General features: G+C 54.7%; 1 protein-coding gene across 4 annotated transcripts; it reads left to right on the top strand.

Moving 5' to 3' along the window:
• Positions 1 to 3106: 3106 nt before the first annotated feature.
• On the top strand, positions 3107 to 14890 carry LOC127037748 (B-cell receptor CD22-like). Of its 4 annotated transcripts, none has more exons than XM_050929769.1 (9): positions 3107 to 3210; positions 8026 to 8094; positions 8613 to 8954; positions 9817 to 10083; positions 10421 to 10696; positions 11082 to 11342; positions 12974 to 13120; positions 13569 to 13618; positions 14222 to 14890. In XM_050929769.1, the coding sequence occupies exons 2-9, from the start codon at positions 8055 to 8057 to the stop codon at positions 14303 to 14305; spliced, it is 1467 nt and encodes a 488-aa protein (XP_050785726.1). In that variant the 5' UTR covers positions 3107 to 3210; positions 8026 to 8054; the 3' UTR covers positions 14306 to 14890. The 4 variants fall into 4 exon arrangements, with proteins under 4 accessions (XP_050785726.1, XP_050785725.1, XP_050785729.1 ...); XM_050929768.1 differs by having other exon boundaries at positions 7725 to 8094; XM_050929772.1 differs by lacking the exon at positions 8613 to 8954.
• Positions 14891 to 16122: the final 1232 nt, after the last annotated feature.

Raw genomic sequence — 16122 nt, 5'->3', positions numbered from 1 at the left:
CGCTGGTGGTGATACTGGAGTGGCTGAAGGAATTGCTTGTGTGACTTCTGGTTAGCCAGTGGAGTGAAACCAAGGTCCTCTCTGCTGGGCTGGTTTGCTGTGCCTTAGCAGTGAAGGACCCCCAGCCTTGAGCTGTAACTGCCCTGCTCTAAGCAATTTGTCCTGAATTGATACTCTCAGCAGTGTCCCGCCAAAGGCTGCTTTGTTACAGTGGCGTAGTCATTCAAGCATCCACAGAACCAGATCAATTAAGCTTTGGATCAGAACCCCAAGCTATCCAAATTGGAATTTTGGTACTGAGAGTTTTGTTGGTTAAAGAGCAGTTGCAATGGGTGAGCAAAGATCATATGAGGCCTTCACAGAAAAGGCCTGGAAGATTTGTGTTCAGAAAAGGGGATAAGTACAAATCAAGAACTGAGATAGCTGTTAATGGCCAGTGACCAGGAGGCAGGAGCATAGCCCTCACCTGACACTACAGAAGCTGCAAAAGCAATTACAGTGCAACAGGCAGCAAATAAACTGCAACTTCAGCATGACCAGAAATGAGCAGATCTTCAATTGCTGGAAAAGCAGAAGACGCTAATACGGAAAAGGAAGCCAAGGAAAGGGCTGCGGAAAGAGAGAAGGAAGCTGCTGAGAGAATGGCTGGCTCATGGAAGGCACATGGAGCGTATAGTGGCTGAGGAGAAAGCTCACCAGATGCAACAGGAGACCGCCAGCCTTCAGCTATGAGTATTGGAAGAGCAGAGAAAGTCACCACCGCCTGGTGCTCCACTTCGAGATGAGGCCGGCGCAGGGGCCTCAGCTTCTTGTTTTTTGAGAGTTCCTCTAATGCTTTAGGTAAGCATTGTGAGCATGGAAACTTCGGCACGGCGAATCTGCACAAGCACAGCGAGAGACAGTCCCTGCCCCAGCTGGGATCAGGGCCCCGTTGTGCCAGGCGCTGCCCAGACACACAGTGAGAGACAGACCCGGCCTGAGCTGGGATCAGGGCCCCAGGGCCATCCTTAGGCATATGCAGAATATGCCGCTGCGTAGGGCACCATGTAATTTGGGGCACCAAATTTTGTGGTGCCCTAGGCAGCTGCATGCTGTGTATGCAGCGCTGGCTCCAGTGACCAGTCCCATCCCACAGCCAGCCCCCATGCTCCGCCCCCACCCTGCCCCAATTTGACCCCTTCCCCCAAACTGCCACCCTTGCTCTGCCCCACCTCTTCCTGCCCGTGCTTCCACTGCTGAGGTGGGATGTGTAAGTCGGCTCCATAAAACACTCTCTGATACTTTGTTTCCCATTGAAGCTGTTCTGATCCACCTTGCAGATACCAAGAGCCCCTGGTGTTCCCTAAATGTGACATTTGTAGGCCCAGACTAGGGAAAGCTGCCGGGAGGTGAGATCTAAGAGCAGCTCTCAACTACCACCAGAGCTGGGAGAGCAGCTGGTTGTCTGGGCTGATCCCACCGCTGACACTCATCATGGAGACAGTGGGGGCAAGGTCAATAAAAATAATCCCTCCTCATGTGTTTTTGCAGCCTCCTGCCCTGGAGAGTTGAAGGAAAGGAACTGAGAGAAATTTTCTACTCCCCAACAATGAGACACTTGCTATTTAGGAGACGATAAAGCCCAGTGGTTAGAAGCAGGAGGGGGTGGGCTGAAAGGCAGGACTCAGAGAGTTACAGGTTCTAAGGCCAGAAGAAACCATTATGAGCATCCAGGCTGCACCACCCCCTGCCTCCAGCACAGATCTGTGGGTTGAGCAAAAGCACCCCCAACTCTGCCCTCTTGCATGTATGCTGTCAAGGCTGTGCCTGTCATAGATCACAAGCCCGTATCTGGTGGCCAACCTAGAACAACCTTAATTCTGCCCCCTTTGTACATTTCAAGCCCATATAGAATCATAGGGTTGGAAAAAGACCTCAGGAGGTATCTAGTCTAACCTCCTGCTCACAGCAGGACCAATCTCCAGATTTTTAACCCCAGTTCCCCAAATGGCCCCCTCAAGAACTGAGCTTACAACTCTGGGTTTAGCAGGCCAATGCTCAAACCACTGAGCTATGCCTCCCCCCTAGTTAACTAGCTTTCTAGTAGCTGAGCTAGAGCAGAGCTTTTACAGGGAGGCAGGCGCCCAATCTCAATGCAAAGACTCCAAGGGCTGCAGAATCTGCTCCATCCCTGGGGAAAATCTGCTCCTTATTTCCAGTCTGGATTTGTCCTCCAGCCATCAAGTCTCGCTCTTCCTTTATCAGCTGGGTTAAAGAGCCTCTGTGCCCCCAAATCTCCTTCCTAGGGAGGAGGGTGGTAGAAAATGGGGGGGGTGTAATCATTTGATGACTCAGTTTCCCCAGTTACTTGGGTGTAAAGCTCTCTGTTGGGCATGAAGGGCTTAACTTCTCCCAGGGGGAGTGAGACACAGCCAGCTGTCAACTAGGCTGGCGGCGCTGAAACCTGAAATGGGAGGCCCAAGGACCAGACCACATTCTGCAAAGCAGCAGGCAGAACAGGGGGGCTAGGTGTGAACTGGGCAAGGCAAAGATTTACATTTGTGGCTGAGGGGAGGCCAGCGAGGCTGCAGGAGAAGCAGAGCAGCCAGCATGTGCCAGGCACTCGTAATTCGCCCAGCTAGTCCTCGCTCATTCACTGTAGACTCCCACTGCCACCCTGCCCGGGGGATGGCTTCTAGCACCCACTTGTGACATTTCCAAACCAGCCTCCACAGGTTTTGTCCCAGGAATCCTGACTCCTAGTTCCACCCCCCTGCTCTAACCACCAGACCCCACTCCCCTCCTAGAACCAGGGATAGAACCCAGAAGTCCTGACTCCCACCCCCGCACATACTAACCACTAGACCCCGCTCCCCTCCTAGAACTGGGATAGAATCCAGGAATCCTGGATCCTAGCCTGCTGCTGTAACCACTAGATCCCACTCTGCTCTGAGAGCTGAGAATAGACCCAGGAGTCCTGGTTCTAAGTCTGCCCAACCGCTACCCTCCGCCTCTCGCCATCGGCTTTTCTTGACATGTGAAGATCAGGCCTGGTGCCATTAAGAGCCAGGAAGTCTTTATCACATTTCCTTTTCCTCCCCTGAGTCTCAGCTGCTGCCAGCCCAGCACATGGGCTAGTGGGTTATCTGCCATAGCCCACTGCCTCCCTGGTTACTGTCTGTGTTGAGATCGGACTGGGCTCCCAGAAGCTAACGCAGCCCCAGGGCCAGGGTAAGTGCTGTGCTCCTGAGATCTCACACTCCTGGGAACTTCCATGATTGTGTTTGGAATGCAGTTGTGTGTCTGTGTGTTTGCCGGGGGCAGTGGGGGGGGACTGAGTCTGTGTTTAGAGTCTCAAAGCAGCTTCAACTGAAATGGAAGGTGTTGCTCTTCCGCTCTATGAGCTAAGATGTGAAAAAAATATCTAAGTTACATCAGTTGCCCAGCTCCACCCCAGAGATGGCTGCATCTTAGTGTTGGGTGAGCTGTCCCTGCTTGGTGTTATGTGCGGTGATTCCCAGCTGCGCCACCCCAGAGGAGGCTGCATCTCAGTGCCAGGGGAGCTGTCCCCGTGCAGCATGTGTGTGCAGCTGGTAACTGGGTTATATGGTGTTTGAATGAAGGAGTAATTGAATTTTTAAATATAAGATCTTGTAGGTTTATTATTTGCATTGTGGTAGTGCTGAGCCCCAAGCCCGGGCAAGCACCCCAGTGTGCTAGGAGCTGCGCAAACACAGGAATACCGCTGCCCCTCTGGGAAGTGGGAGCAGAATCCAGGGGTTTGTAGGTCAGTTACCTGAAGGAGGAGAAATTTAGCACCGTGGTAGCTGGGTATATTCTCAGTGCAACTTGTTTCTTTGCTGTACGTGCATCAGTCCTGGACAGACGTGGTCGTAAACAGCCTCCAGGGAACTCTCTCTGTGGGGACTCTCAGCAGAAACCACCAAGGCCAGGTTCCCAGGGAGCAAATAACTCTCCATAGACTGAGAGATTGAGCCAACAAGCACCCCAGAGAGAACTGAAGTGCAAAAACGAATGAAAAATAAATGTCTTCCAAAGCCTGAACACTTGCTTGCACACTCAGGACAAATTGTAATCGCGCCACCTAGAGGCTTCTGGCAGAACAAAGATAAGGCGCGGCTCATGGGCCATGGAGACTGAATTCTCCCTGGGGTCTTTGCTGAGCCAGTCTGTACCCCATACTCATGTTGTCCCCTGCTAATGCCTACCTCCCCTCTAGGGAGCAGAGGAGAGCTCAGACTTTATGGCCTGTTCAGCCAGCAGAGGACTGGTTAACAAGATGCTCACAGCTCACTCCACCCAGGCACCTACAAGGGAAAAGCCCCTGCCCCCTCCCCCAATCTAACCATTAGATCCCACAATTCTCTCCAAGCCAAGACTAGAACTCAGGAGTCCTGACTCCCAGTCCCCCCTGCTCTAACCCATTGGACCCCCACTCTCATCCCAAAGCTAGAGATAGAACCTAAAGTCCTGACTAGCCGTCCCCCTGCTCTAACCGCAAGACCCCACTCCCCTCCCAGGGCCAGGGAGAGAACACAGGAGTCCTGGCTCCCAGCCCCCACTGCTGCCCTAACCTGCAGACCCTATGCCCCTCCCAAAGCAGGATAAAGAACCCAGGAGGCCTGCTTTCATCATTATCAAGTTCCAGACAGCAGATAATCGCTGGCCTCTTCCGCCTTCTCTACGAGATCCTGTTCTTAGAATTGTTGCGTCACATCAAATCTTCTGAGACATCTCCGGCCCCAGTAGGGGAAAGAAAGAAGGCCCCAGCTAGAGGAACTGTGTATCACAGCGGGGAAGCCAGCCTCCTGGGATGCCATGTGAGCCCATCAGGTCCAGGCTAGGGGGGCTGTATCCTGCTCAGCAGTGACTCTGGGAAGGACCCAGATGTCCTGGTAGAGCCAGATGGCCCATGAGCTCCCTGGGCAATGCTCTGGCTAGTGACCCTGGATGGAGACACAGGGGAATAGCGAGTTGGAGCTGGGATTCCCGCTCAACGTGATGTTGGGGAGACTGCGCCCAGCTCTGGGGGGCCACATGCCAAACAGGGTGTCCGGAAATGGGGGAGGTGTCAGAGAAGAGCAAAGGGATGATCCGAGGTTTAACTTCTGTGCCAGGGAAGATAATGGAGCAGGTAATCAAAGAAATCATCTGCAAACACTTGGAAGGTGGTAAGGTGATAGGGAATAGCCAGCATGGATTTGTAAAGAACAAATCGTGTCAAACTAATCTGATAGCGTTCTTTGATAGGATAACGAGCCTTGTGGATAAGGGAGAAGCGGTGGATGTGATATATCTAGACTTCAGTAAGGCATTTGATACAGTCTCGCATGATATTCTTATAGATAAGCTAGGAAAGTACAATTTAGATGGGGCTACTATAAGGTGGGTGCATAACTGGCTGGATAACCGTACTCAGAGAGTAGTTGTTAATGGCTCCCAATCCTGCTGGAAAGGTATAACAAGTGGGGTTCCGCAGGGGTCTGTTTTGGGACCGATTCTGTTCAATATCTTCATCAACGATTTAGATGTTGGCATAGAAAGTACGCTTATTAAGTTTGCGGACGATACCAAACTGGGAGGGATTGCAACTGCTTTGGAGGACAGGGTCAAAATTCAAAATGATCTGGACAAGTTGGAGAAATGGTCTGAGGTAAACAGGATGAAGTTCAATAAAGATAAATGCAAAGTGCTCCACTTAGGAAGGAACAATCAGTTTCACACATACAGAATGGGAAGAGACTGTCTAGGAAGGAGTATGGCAGAAAGAGATCTAGGGGTCATAGTGGACCACAAGCTTAATATGAGTCAACAGTGTGATACTGTTGCAAAAAAAGCAAACGTGATTCTGGGATGCATTAACAGGTGTGTTGTAAACAAGACACGAGAAGTCATTCTTCCGCTTTATTCTGCGCTGGTTAGGCCTCAACTGGAGTATTGTGTCCAGTTCTGGGCACCGCATTTCAAGAAAGATGTGGAGAAATTGGAGAGGGTCCAGAGAAGAGCAACAAGAATGATTAAAGGTCTTGAGAACATGACCTATGAAGGAAGGCTGAAGGAATTGGGTTTGTTTAGTTTGGAAAAGAGAAGACTGAGAGGGGACATGATAGCAGTTTTCAGGTATCTAAAAGGGTGTCATCAGGAGGAGGGAGAAAACTTGTTCACCTTAGCCTCCAATGATAGAACAAGAAGCAATGGGCTTAAACTGCAGCAAGGGAGATTTAGGTTGGACATTAGGAAAAAGTTCCTAACTGTCAGGGTAGTTAAACACTGGAATAGATTGCCTAGGGAAGTTGTGGAATCTCCATCTCTGGAGATATTTAAGAGTAGGTTAGATAAATGTCTATCAGGGATGGTCTAGACAGTATTTGGTCCTGCCATGAGGGCAGGGGACTGGACTCGATGACCTCTCGAGGTCCCTTCCAGTTCTAGAGTCTATGAGGGCTGGAAAACCTGCCTGAGAGCCAAGCACTGAAGGAGCTCAATCTAGTGAGTTTAACCTGGAGAAGGCTCAGAGGGGACTAGATCCTGGTCTGTCAGCATCTCCTTGCTGGTGGGAGGAGGTTTCAGGGAGCAGAGGGCTCATTAACCCAACAGACACGGACAGAGCGAGAACCAACAACTGGGGGATGGAGCCAGAGAAATTGAGACTGGGAATAAGGGGCAGATTTTCCCCAGGGAGGGGAACTGACCCTGGGAATCACTGCCCGAGGGACAAGGCAGAGTCTCCAGCCATCAGAGTCTTTCTCTGGAGATGAGATGTCTCTAAAAGCACCACTCTAGCTTGACCATCAGATCTGGGCTGGAGGCTGGGATCCCTTAGGGGAGGTCTCCAGGCTGGGCAGACTGCGTGAGCACCACAGTCCCTTCTGACATTCAGATGGTCAGATCAATGAACGCAGCAGTAAGCAGCTGGGCTGGGAGCTTCTCAGTTCTCCTCGGCGAGGCAGGAAACTGTAATGCTGGATAAAGCTAAACACTGTGCGGTTGTTATTACAATTTACCACATGTGTTATAGTAACATCTAATGACCCAGCTGAGATCAGGGCCCCTTTGTGCCAAGTGCTGCCCAGACACACAGCGAGAGACAGTCCCTGCCCCAGCTGAAATTGGGGTCCTGTTGTGCCAGGCGCTGCCCACACACAGCCAGAGACTGTCCTTGCCACAAAAAGTCTAAAGAGACAAAAGTAAGATTTGTATCCACCTTGTACAGGTGGGGAAACTGAGTCCTGGAGCAGAGTGGCTTGATCGTGGTCATATGGGGCCCTGTGGCAGCATTGCGTAGCCCATAGAACTAGCTTTAGCATTTATTTAATGTGGCAGTAATGCAAGCCACCTACAGGCCTGTGTCCTGTGAGACGCTGGCGTCAGCAGTTAGCGTAAGCCTTGGGGCCTATGAACTTTGGCCCAGATAAATGGCCCAACAGTGACCCCTAAGTTTTCGGGACGTGGGAACAGAGCGTTTAAGGGGGAGCTTTGTCCACAACGACACCAGGAACATGAGCTAACACCAGCTTGCAAATAGTTTAGCATGAGACCATCAGCAGCTGTCTGACCACCAGCCGGCGTGAAGGCCGGGGTGACGACGAGGAAGGTGATGGTGAGGAGGAAGATACTGGGTTGTTCTGCATGGGACGGTTCAGAGGGACACGATGCCGTCTCTCTATCTACCTAGCTGGGCTGGAGCCTTTGTGACTTTGCTAAATGTGCTAATAACTCCTCAGGTGCGAGTGTCACAGCTGTGCCCATCGGGGCTGCCAGCTGAACCCCAATTTCCATAATCCTGGGCCTGACCTGGGGACACAAACCTGTCAAACCTCCACAGGATCACTGGGAATTCTGAAGTAATCAACAGATTGAATATGTGACTCCTACATCGGGCTCCAGGTGTGACTAGATCCAAGATCTCCTGCCTTAGCCCCGGCCTCGCTATGGAACTCGTAGCCTTTCTGGGACACCCTTTGTGCTAAAACCCTTTTCATAGGAACCTTTCCCGGGCCGAGATCTGGTTCCCTTTTCTTGTAGGCCCCACGTCAGTGTTCACCCGGGAGGAGATGGAGGCCCTGCTGCTGCTGGCCCTCTCCATCCTGACCGGTGAGTGGTTCTGGTTGCGCTGGGGCTGAGAGGCAGTAATGGGGATGAACAGGGAACCAGGAATTTGGGAGACTCTGCCATGGCGACGGCTCCACCTGCCAATGCTTGGAATCCAGCAGGGGGCATCTGGAACATCTGGGATTCGGTTGCAACCTCTAAGGGGGCGCTGTGCTGAGAGAGCAGGATGGGGGCTCTCCTCCGGCAGTCAGGGCTGGCCCCGATGCCCCAGGGCAGGACTAGGGGGCACTGTGCTGCTGGGGGGGGGCTCTCCTCCAGCAGACAGGGCTGACCCCTATGCCCCAGCGTGGCACTAGGAGGCGCTGTGCTGTGTGGGGGGGATGGAGGCTCTCCTCAGGCAGTCAGGGCTGGCCCCGATGCCCCAGGGCAGGACTAGGGGGCGCTGTGCTGCAGAGAGCGGGGTGGGGGCTCTCCTCTGGCAGTCAGGGTTGGCCCTGATACCCCAGAGCAGGACTAGGAGGCATGGTGGTGCAGATAGCAGGGTGCTGCTTCCCCTCCAGGTGCTGGCTGCCAGGACTGGGGGGTGACCCTGCCCGCGGGCCCCCTGGCTGGATGGAGCGGCTCACGCCTGACAATCCCTTGCTCTTACACCTACCCCGAGGGGCAGCTCGTCAAAGCCGTGACCTGGAGCCGGGACAAGGAGAGAATTGTGCGACTCACCGCAACAGCGGGGCAGGGCTATGACAAGGCCAAGCGCGCCCAGTTCCTGGGGGACCTGCAGCACGACTGCACCCTGCAACTCAGCCCGCTGGCACTCGGAGATGCAGGCACCTACTCCTTTGAGTTCCAGACCCAAAGCCAAAGCTGGAGAAGCCCCCGAGCTGTGTGCCTCACGGTGTTAGGTAATCCCCGGCTCCTCTTGCAGAAACAACCCAGCCTTGCCCCGTGCAGCGTTATGTGCAGCTGCTCCCTCAGCTGCCCTGCCCCAGAGGTGGCTGCACCTAAGCGCCCATCGTGCCATCCCCAAGGATGGTTGCTGTACACCTCTCATAACATTTCACTCAAATCAGATGATTACATTCTGCAGAGCTGTGAAGAAACATTGGAGTCTGGTGGTTAGAGAAAGCCTAATCTGGAGTCAGGACTCCTGGGTTCTCTCCCAGCTCTGGGTGGGGAGTGGGATCTAATGGTCACAGCACTGGGAAGCTGGGAGCCAGGACTCCTGGGTTCTCTCCCAGCTCTGGGAGGGGAGTGGGACATAGTGGTCACAGCAGGGGTGGGGCTCGATGCTAGGACTCCTGGGTTCTCTCCCAGCTCTGGGAGGGGAGTGGGATCTAGTGGTCACAGCAGGGGAGGGCTGGGAGCCAGGACTCCTGGGTTCTCTCCCAGCTCTGGAAGGGGAGTGGGACCTAGTGGTCACAACAGGAGTGGGGCTGGATGCTAGGACTCCTGGGTTCTCTCCCAGCTCTGGGAGGGGAGTGGGATCTAGTGGTCACAGCAGGGGAGGGCTGGGAGCCAGGACTCCTGGGTTCTCTCCCAGCTCTGGGAGGGGAGTGGGATCTAGTGGTCACAGCTGGGGAGGGCTGGGAGCCAGGACTCTTGGGTTCTCTCCCAGCTCTGGGAGGGGAGCCTCGTACAGGTTACACCCTCAAATGGTCTTGAGGAAGCTCTCAAAGAAGGGGCAGAGGCTGGTGACTGGAGATAGCTGTGCCCATGGCCATGTCCCCAGCAGTAACTGGCTGCCCCCTCACCCACCCTGTACAGAACATCACTGCAGGGTCCAACAAGGCATCTCTAGGAGCCCTGGAGTCCTGAGTGGCAGCATGGATTGCTCCATCTCCGAGCGCTGTCCCTTCTCCGGCCTGTATTGGTACGACGGAGCCGGCGCGCGGATCCCGCAGGAAACTGGCAAAAGCAAAAGTAGTCTGAGCATGCGCATCATCTGGCAGCACCGGGGGGCAGTGCTGGAGTGCCGGGTGTGGGGCTACCGGAATAGGTGCCTCCCCAAAGGTTCCCAGCCCCCCGCCACCGGTGAGTAGCATTATGTATGGGACCTTCCCTTTGTAGCGGGTGCCAGCTCCCATCAGGCCCCAGGGCAGGGGCTGGCGGGCGGGGAGGGAGGGCAGGGAATTGGGCACGGGGCTTTTCCCCTCTAGCTGGCACTGACTCTAATCAGGCCCGAGAGCAGGGGTCTGGCTGGTGCCAGGGATGAGGAATGGGATACGGGACCTTTCCCCTCTAGGGGGCGTCAGCTCCCATCCGGCCCCAAGGTGCGGGACTGGCTGACCCAGAGGGGCAGGGAATGGGGCACGAGGCCTTTCCTCTCTAGGGGACACTGGTTCTGACCCATCTCCAATGGCCTTTTCAGGCCGGCCCCACCGCCTGAAGGTCCTGGTGGACACGGACAGCCCAGGCCCGATCAGGGAGGGCGACTCGTTCACGCTGAGATGCGTGGGGGAAAGCGAGTCGCTGTACCAGGTCTACTTCTGGATTCACAACTACGAGGACCTGTATGGGAGCCCCTCTCTGCAGATTGAAGAGGCAACCTTGTTTCACGGGGGCAATTACACCTGCATGAAGTGGGTCTCCGACATAGGGCGTGCCTACCTGGCCATATCCCCCACCACCTATGTGTCCATCCTTGGTGAGTAGTCAGTGCCAGGGCGGGGCCACAGCCCTGGGGGTGGGGCCAAGGAGCGCAGTTGGGAGGGGTCCTTGTCTCACCTACATTCCAAATGGGGGCAGGACCACAGCCCTGGGGGCGGAGCAGGAGAGCACAAATTGAGGGGTCTTTCTGTCACTGACATTCCAGTTGGGGGCAGGGACACAGCCATGGGAGTGGAACCAGGTTCACAAATGGGAGGGGGCAGGGGGCCTCCTTACGCCATCACTTGGATATGGGAGTGGGGCTAGAGCACTGGGGGCGGAGCCATGGAGCCCCTCCGCCCCATGCCATGCTGCGCCAAAGCCCCGAGCTGCAGTCCCACGGGGGCGTCATTAGCTCATATCTCATTCCGCTTCCTCTGCAGCCCCCCCTGTGGTGCATGTGGTGGCCACCCCAGGCCCTCATCGCCGCACTGGGGAACCTCTGTCCCTGACGTGCCGGCTGGACACCAGCGCCTATGGCGGATTGAGCTTCTCCTGGTACAAGGATGGCGAGCGGCTGGAGTGGGCACAGGTGGAACTGGCTTTCACGGGTATCCAGGTGGCTGATGGGGGAGAATATCAGTGTGAGGTGCACAACACCCTAGGGAAATCCACCTCCCTGCCGCTCACCATCACTGTTGTGTGTAAGTACTGGGTGCATTTGATAACACATTACATAGCCAGGGAATGGCTTAGAGCCCACCATGCACCATAGCTGATCCCCTTACAGTCCTTCTGCAAGGCCATGCCACCCCAACACCATCCTTCTGCAAGGCCAACCAAAATAAACAAGCTCCCAGCTCGTGCTCCAGCTGGGTCCACTTTGTTGACCAGGCTCCAGTATTTCTGTCCAGCACACAGAGCCATCTAGCGGCCGAATGACATTGCAAATCAACCTGTCATCATGCCGAGAAACACTCGTTCAAATAACATACATTTAGTTGAAATGTAATATTTTTTAATCATCGGGAAAAATGTCTCGTTTGCCCCCCCTCAAAATTAGCTCTTTGCCAGACTTTTCATTACATTTTTCTCCTCCATTTTTACCTATAGTGTTTTCAAAGGGCAATTCATGGGCGGTGGGTGAACAACCTGTTGGGGGAGCCTAGCCCCTGGCCCCTCCCTCGCTGCCCAAGAATGACCCCTTCCCTTCCCTGCAGGAGCCCAGAGCCCTGGTGGATGGATGGGTGTGTTCCTGCTGCCCCCTGCTGGAGGAGCTGAGCCCTGCTCTGTGTCTGGGTGTGTCCCTGCCCGCCACCTGCAGCTGCTGGCTCCCCCCGTACCCTCCAGTGCCAGAGTGCCCCCAACCCCAGCGCCAGGCAGCGTTGCATGGCCCCAGCTCCAGCAGCCCCAGCCCCAGGCTTCACAAGCACCGGCCCCAGCCTGCCTGCCCCAGCCTCTCAGCCATGGAAGAGCAGGAAGGGAACTGGAAGCAGGCAGGAGGGAGTCTGGGGGAGGAGAGTGGGTGGGGCCATGCCTGGCTGTTTGGGGAGGCACAGCCTTCCCAGTCCTATGATACCCACCACCCATGGGGCAATTGTTGAAAATTATAATCAATTAAAGTTAAATAATCTTTCAAACAGAAAATGGGGACGGGGGAGGTTGGCAAACAAAATTGTTTAGGTTTTTCGGAAACAGACAATTATGATGGCTGAACAGAAGCATATTTGATCAAAATGCAGATAAAACAATGGATGAAAATTTGGAGGAAGTGTTTGACTCAATCTTTGACAAAAGGGTAGATTCAAAGTTTACAAAAGTTTCAAATACCAAATTCCCAAAACTTTTTGGACCCAGCAAAACAGAAACACACACATTTTTGTGATCATTCATATTTTTTCTTCCATTGGCCTATGCAGCTGTCCGCACAAGGGGCCTCTGGTCTCACTTGGGACAGGGTCTGTCTCTCCCTCTGAGTCTGTGATCTCAGCAGGGACAGAGACTGTCTCTGTCTCTGTGTCTGGGCAGTGCTCAGCACAACGGGGCCCTGATCTCAGCGGGGGTTTCTAGATGCTATTGTAATAGGAGAGATTGGAGGTTTTATGGACCTGGAAGAAATTCCAATGTCCAATAAACACTTGGGAGGAAAATATTCCTGGTTAAAAAACCAGCTTCCTTCCTGTCTCCTCCACTGAGACTTGCCTTCATTATCCCTCCTAGGACTATGCTGCATCCTCAACCAGGTCCCACCTCCCCATCTCCCCTGCGCCTGCCCCACTCCACCCTGCATGACACTGGAGCTAACGACTCTATTCTCCATCCCTCCCCCCCACAGATGGCAGTGACTGGTACCAGCTGAGCCCTGGCTCCATGGCAGGTTTCGGAGCAGGGGTCCTGCTGCTCTTCCTCCTGAGCAGCCTCGGGATTTATTGTCTGGCCAGGAGAATCCGCCAACGGAAAGAACTGGGGGGGAGTCTGCAGGGTAAGGGACCCCCCGGGGTGGGAATTGGGAGAGGGGCAGAAAAAGGAGGGGCTTTGGCTGCATCATGGAAAACCTGGAGTGTGGATGCATGAAGAAAATCAACCCACTGCTGTGTGTGTGTCACTCCACCCCCTGCTGGAGGGGCTGAGCCCTGCACTGTGTGTGTGTGTCACTCCACCCCCTGCTGGAGGGGCTGAGCCCTGCACTGTGTGTGTGTGTCACTCCACCCCCTGCTGGAAGGTCTGAGCCCTGCACTGTGTGTGTGTCACTCCACCCCCTGCTGGAGGGGCTGAGCCCTGCACTGTGTGTGTGAGGGTTGGCGGAAGCGGCCTGCTTCTGGGGGGTGAGGGGGGGCGGTTGCCAGAAGGGGGAAACGATCGATGTGGGGGGAAATGTTTAAAGAAGGAAAATAAACAGTGAAAGGGGATAATTGTGTCTCCTTTCCCAGGGGACAGCAGAGAGGACCCCAGTGCCCCACAGAGAGACTCGCTCTATGAGGTCAGTTGGGGGAATCTGTTAACCCCTGGGTCCCCACTGCCCACACATACTGCCTGGGGTTGAGTATGCAGCCGCAGCCTGTGCCCCCCTGCCCAGCAGGGTGAAAGCCTGCCCCCAGCTGGACAGAATCAGCACTACCTGAGCATGCATCATAAACCCCGTCCCGCTAATGGCTGAGGGGAGATTTTCCTTCATATCCAATAGCCAGATCCTGCGCTGGCACAGGAGGCTGGGAGATCTCTCCCCAAATACAGTTGGGGATGCTCGTGGTTAGTGCGCCAGGTAACTGCAGTTCACAGCTCTGCAGGGTGGTAAAGGTGGGCATGAAACCCAGGAGTCCGGGCTCACAGACCCACCCCCCTGCTCTAACCCCTAGATCCCATTCCTCTCTCAAAGCTGGGGATAGAACCCAGCTGCTTTCCCCGCCAACCACTAGACCCCACTCTCCTTCCAGAGCCAGGGAGAGAACCCAGGAGTCCTGGATCCCACTTCCCCGCCCCGCTCCTGTTACTGCAGCTACAGGCAGACATAACACACAGGTCTCCTGCTGGGGGAGTGTCCCCTCTTTCACACAATCTGTCTTTCTTCCTGTGTCTCTGGCAGGAAATCCCATGTGCCGGGGAGATTCCCTGCCCCTCGGACGACGATGACGACTATTATAACAGCCCCAAGGACTATTGTAACTGAGATCCCTGCCGTTCACAGTCCCCTCTGCGCCACTGCAACCCGGATCTTGATAAGAGTCCACTGCTCACGCCCCAGGCAGTGTTCACCCTCCTCCATGAGCTGGGGAAACCCACGAGAACCCACGCATCCTAACTCCCAGCCCTTCTTCCGCCTCGCAGCAGAGCCGAGCCCCAGGGCAGGCCCCACTTGGGCCACGGGAACTGGGCATTTCTGGGGCAGTTTAATTGTAGCTTTGATTTTCCAGGCTGTGTTGGCTTTCGGGAGGCAGGTCAGCCTAGGAGATAGAGAACAGAACTGGGAGAGAGGCGAACTGGGGTCTGCCTGCCCATGGGCAACTCACAGCCCTGCTCCGTGTCTCAGTTTCCCTGTCTGTGCAAGAGGGGTAATGATCCTGTCCTCTGTGTGTAGCACTTGCAGATCTCTGGCCGGAAAGCACCAGACACGGGCAGGGTGTCGTTACTGACCCCACTGCTGTTTTCTTTCAGTTCCAGCCCCTTTCTCAGCTTTAACACAGTTTTCGTCAGGGAATTGCCTTTGTTTTGTTTCTTGTTATTGGATAATAAAGTGGTTTTCCAAAACCATGAACTTGGGTGACTGCTGCTGGACAGGGAAGGTTTGCCGAGGGCAGGGGACTCCGAGGCTCGAAAGCTAAAGGAAAAAATGACGCAGCAAGCAGCCTTTCAAAGTTTTTTTTTTGGCAGATGCCTCAACTGGGAGAATTAAAAAAAAAAAAAAAAGCAGCAGCAGAAGCTCCTCCTGGCCAATTCCCCCAAAGAAGGAAGGTGCTACTTAAAGAAATGAATAGGCAATTGAATACACAAAGAAGCCAATATACGCTTGCTAGGGGAGGCCTTGGCAGCTGGTCCCTACCCAGCTCCGGCTTCCCGCCTCCCTAGGGGGCAGAGTCTGGGGCGACGGAGAGGAGAAGGCAGGGCCACAGAGAGGGGCAGGGCTGTGTAGCGAGGGGGGAGGAGCACCCCACAATTTTCTGTCTAGCCCCCCTTACCCACCCCACCCCCTGTGGGAAGAGGCTGGCACCCCCCCATTCAGCCAATCACAGAATACAATCCCACTCATTCATGTACCAGGCTCTAATTTACATCGAAAGTAGCTTGTCACCCCCCATCAGGGGTGCCGGACAGGGGGCCAGGATCCCCTCACTTTATACCTCCCGTAACGGGGAGCGATGGGGGAGGGGCAGAGAGGAGCAAGAGGGAGGGCGGGATCTTGGGCGAAAGAAGCAGTGTGAGGGCGGGGACTCAGGGTGAATGGGTGGCATGAGGGCGGGGTCTGGGGGGAAGAGGCAGGGCAGGGGCAGGGCCTGGGGAAGGGGTGGTGCAGGGTAGGCAGGAGAAGGCAAACAATGGTGGGAACTCAGGGGAAGGGCTGAGGCAAGGGTGGAGCCTCAGAGAAAGGGGTGGTGCATGGGCGTGGCCTCAGGGGAAGGGGCGGGGCAAGGGCATCGGAGGAAGGGGCTGTGATGACCCCCTTGGGACTGTCACTTGATGTGCTGGAATTACCTCTGAGCCTGTTTTTCACTGCCAGCTTGGGACTCCAGAATCCTGCCTTGTTGAGCCAGACACGCAAGCCTGCGGCAACACAGACCCAGGTCTGGGTCCACACCCCCAAAGCTGCAGACTTTAAAAACTGCTTAGCAAGTTACCTATCTCCAGCACCCAGACACCACCTCCCAATGGGATCCAAACCCAAAATAAATTTGTTTTACTCTTGTCAAGATTCCTTCCCCACTCTGAACTCTGGGGTACAGATGTGGGGACCTGCATGAAAGACCCCCTAAGCTTATTTCTACCAGCTTA

Source organism: Gopherus flavomarginatus, chromosome 20 (assembly GCF_025201925.1).
Source record: "Gopherus flavomarginatus isolate rGopFla2 chromosome 20, rGopFla2.mat.asm, whole genome shotgun sequence".
NCBI classification, from domain to species: domain Eukaryota; kingdom Metazoa; phylum Chordata; order Testudines; family Testudinidae; genus Gopherus; species Gopherus flavomarginatus.
The sequence above is the reverse complement of the archived record's forward strand: the minus strand, read 5'-3'. Positions and strand labels throughout refer to the sequence as shown.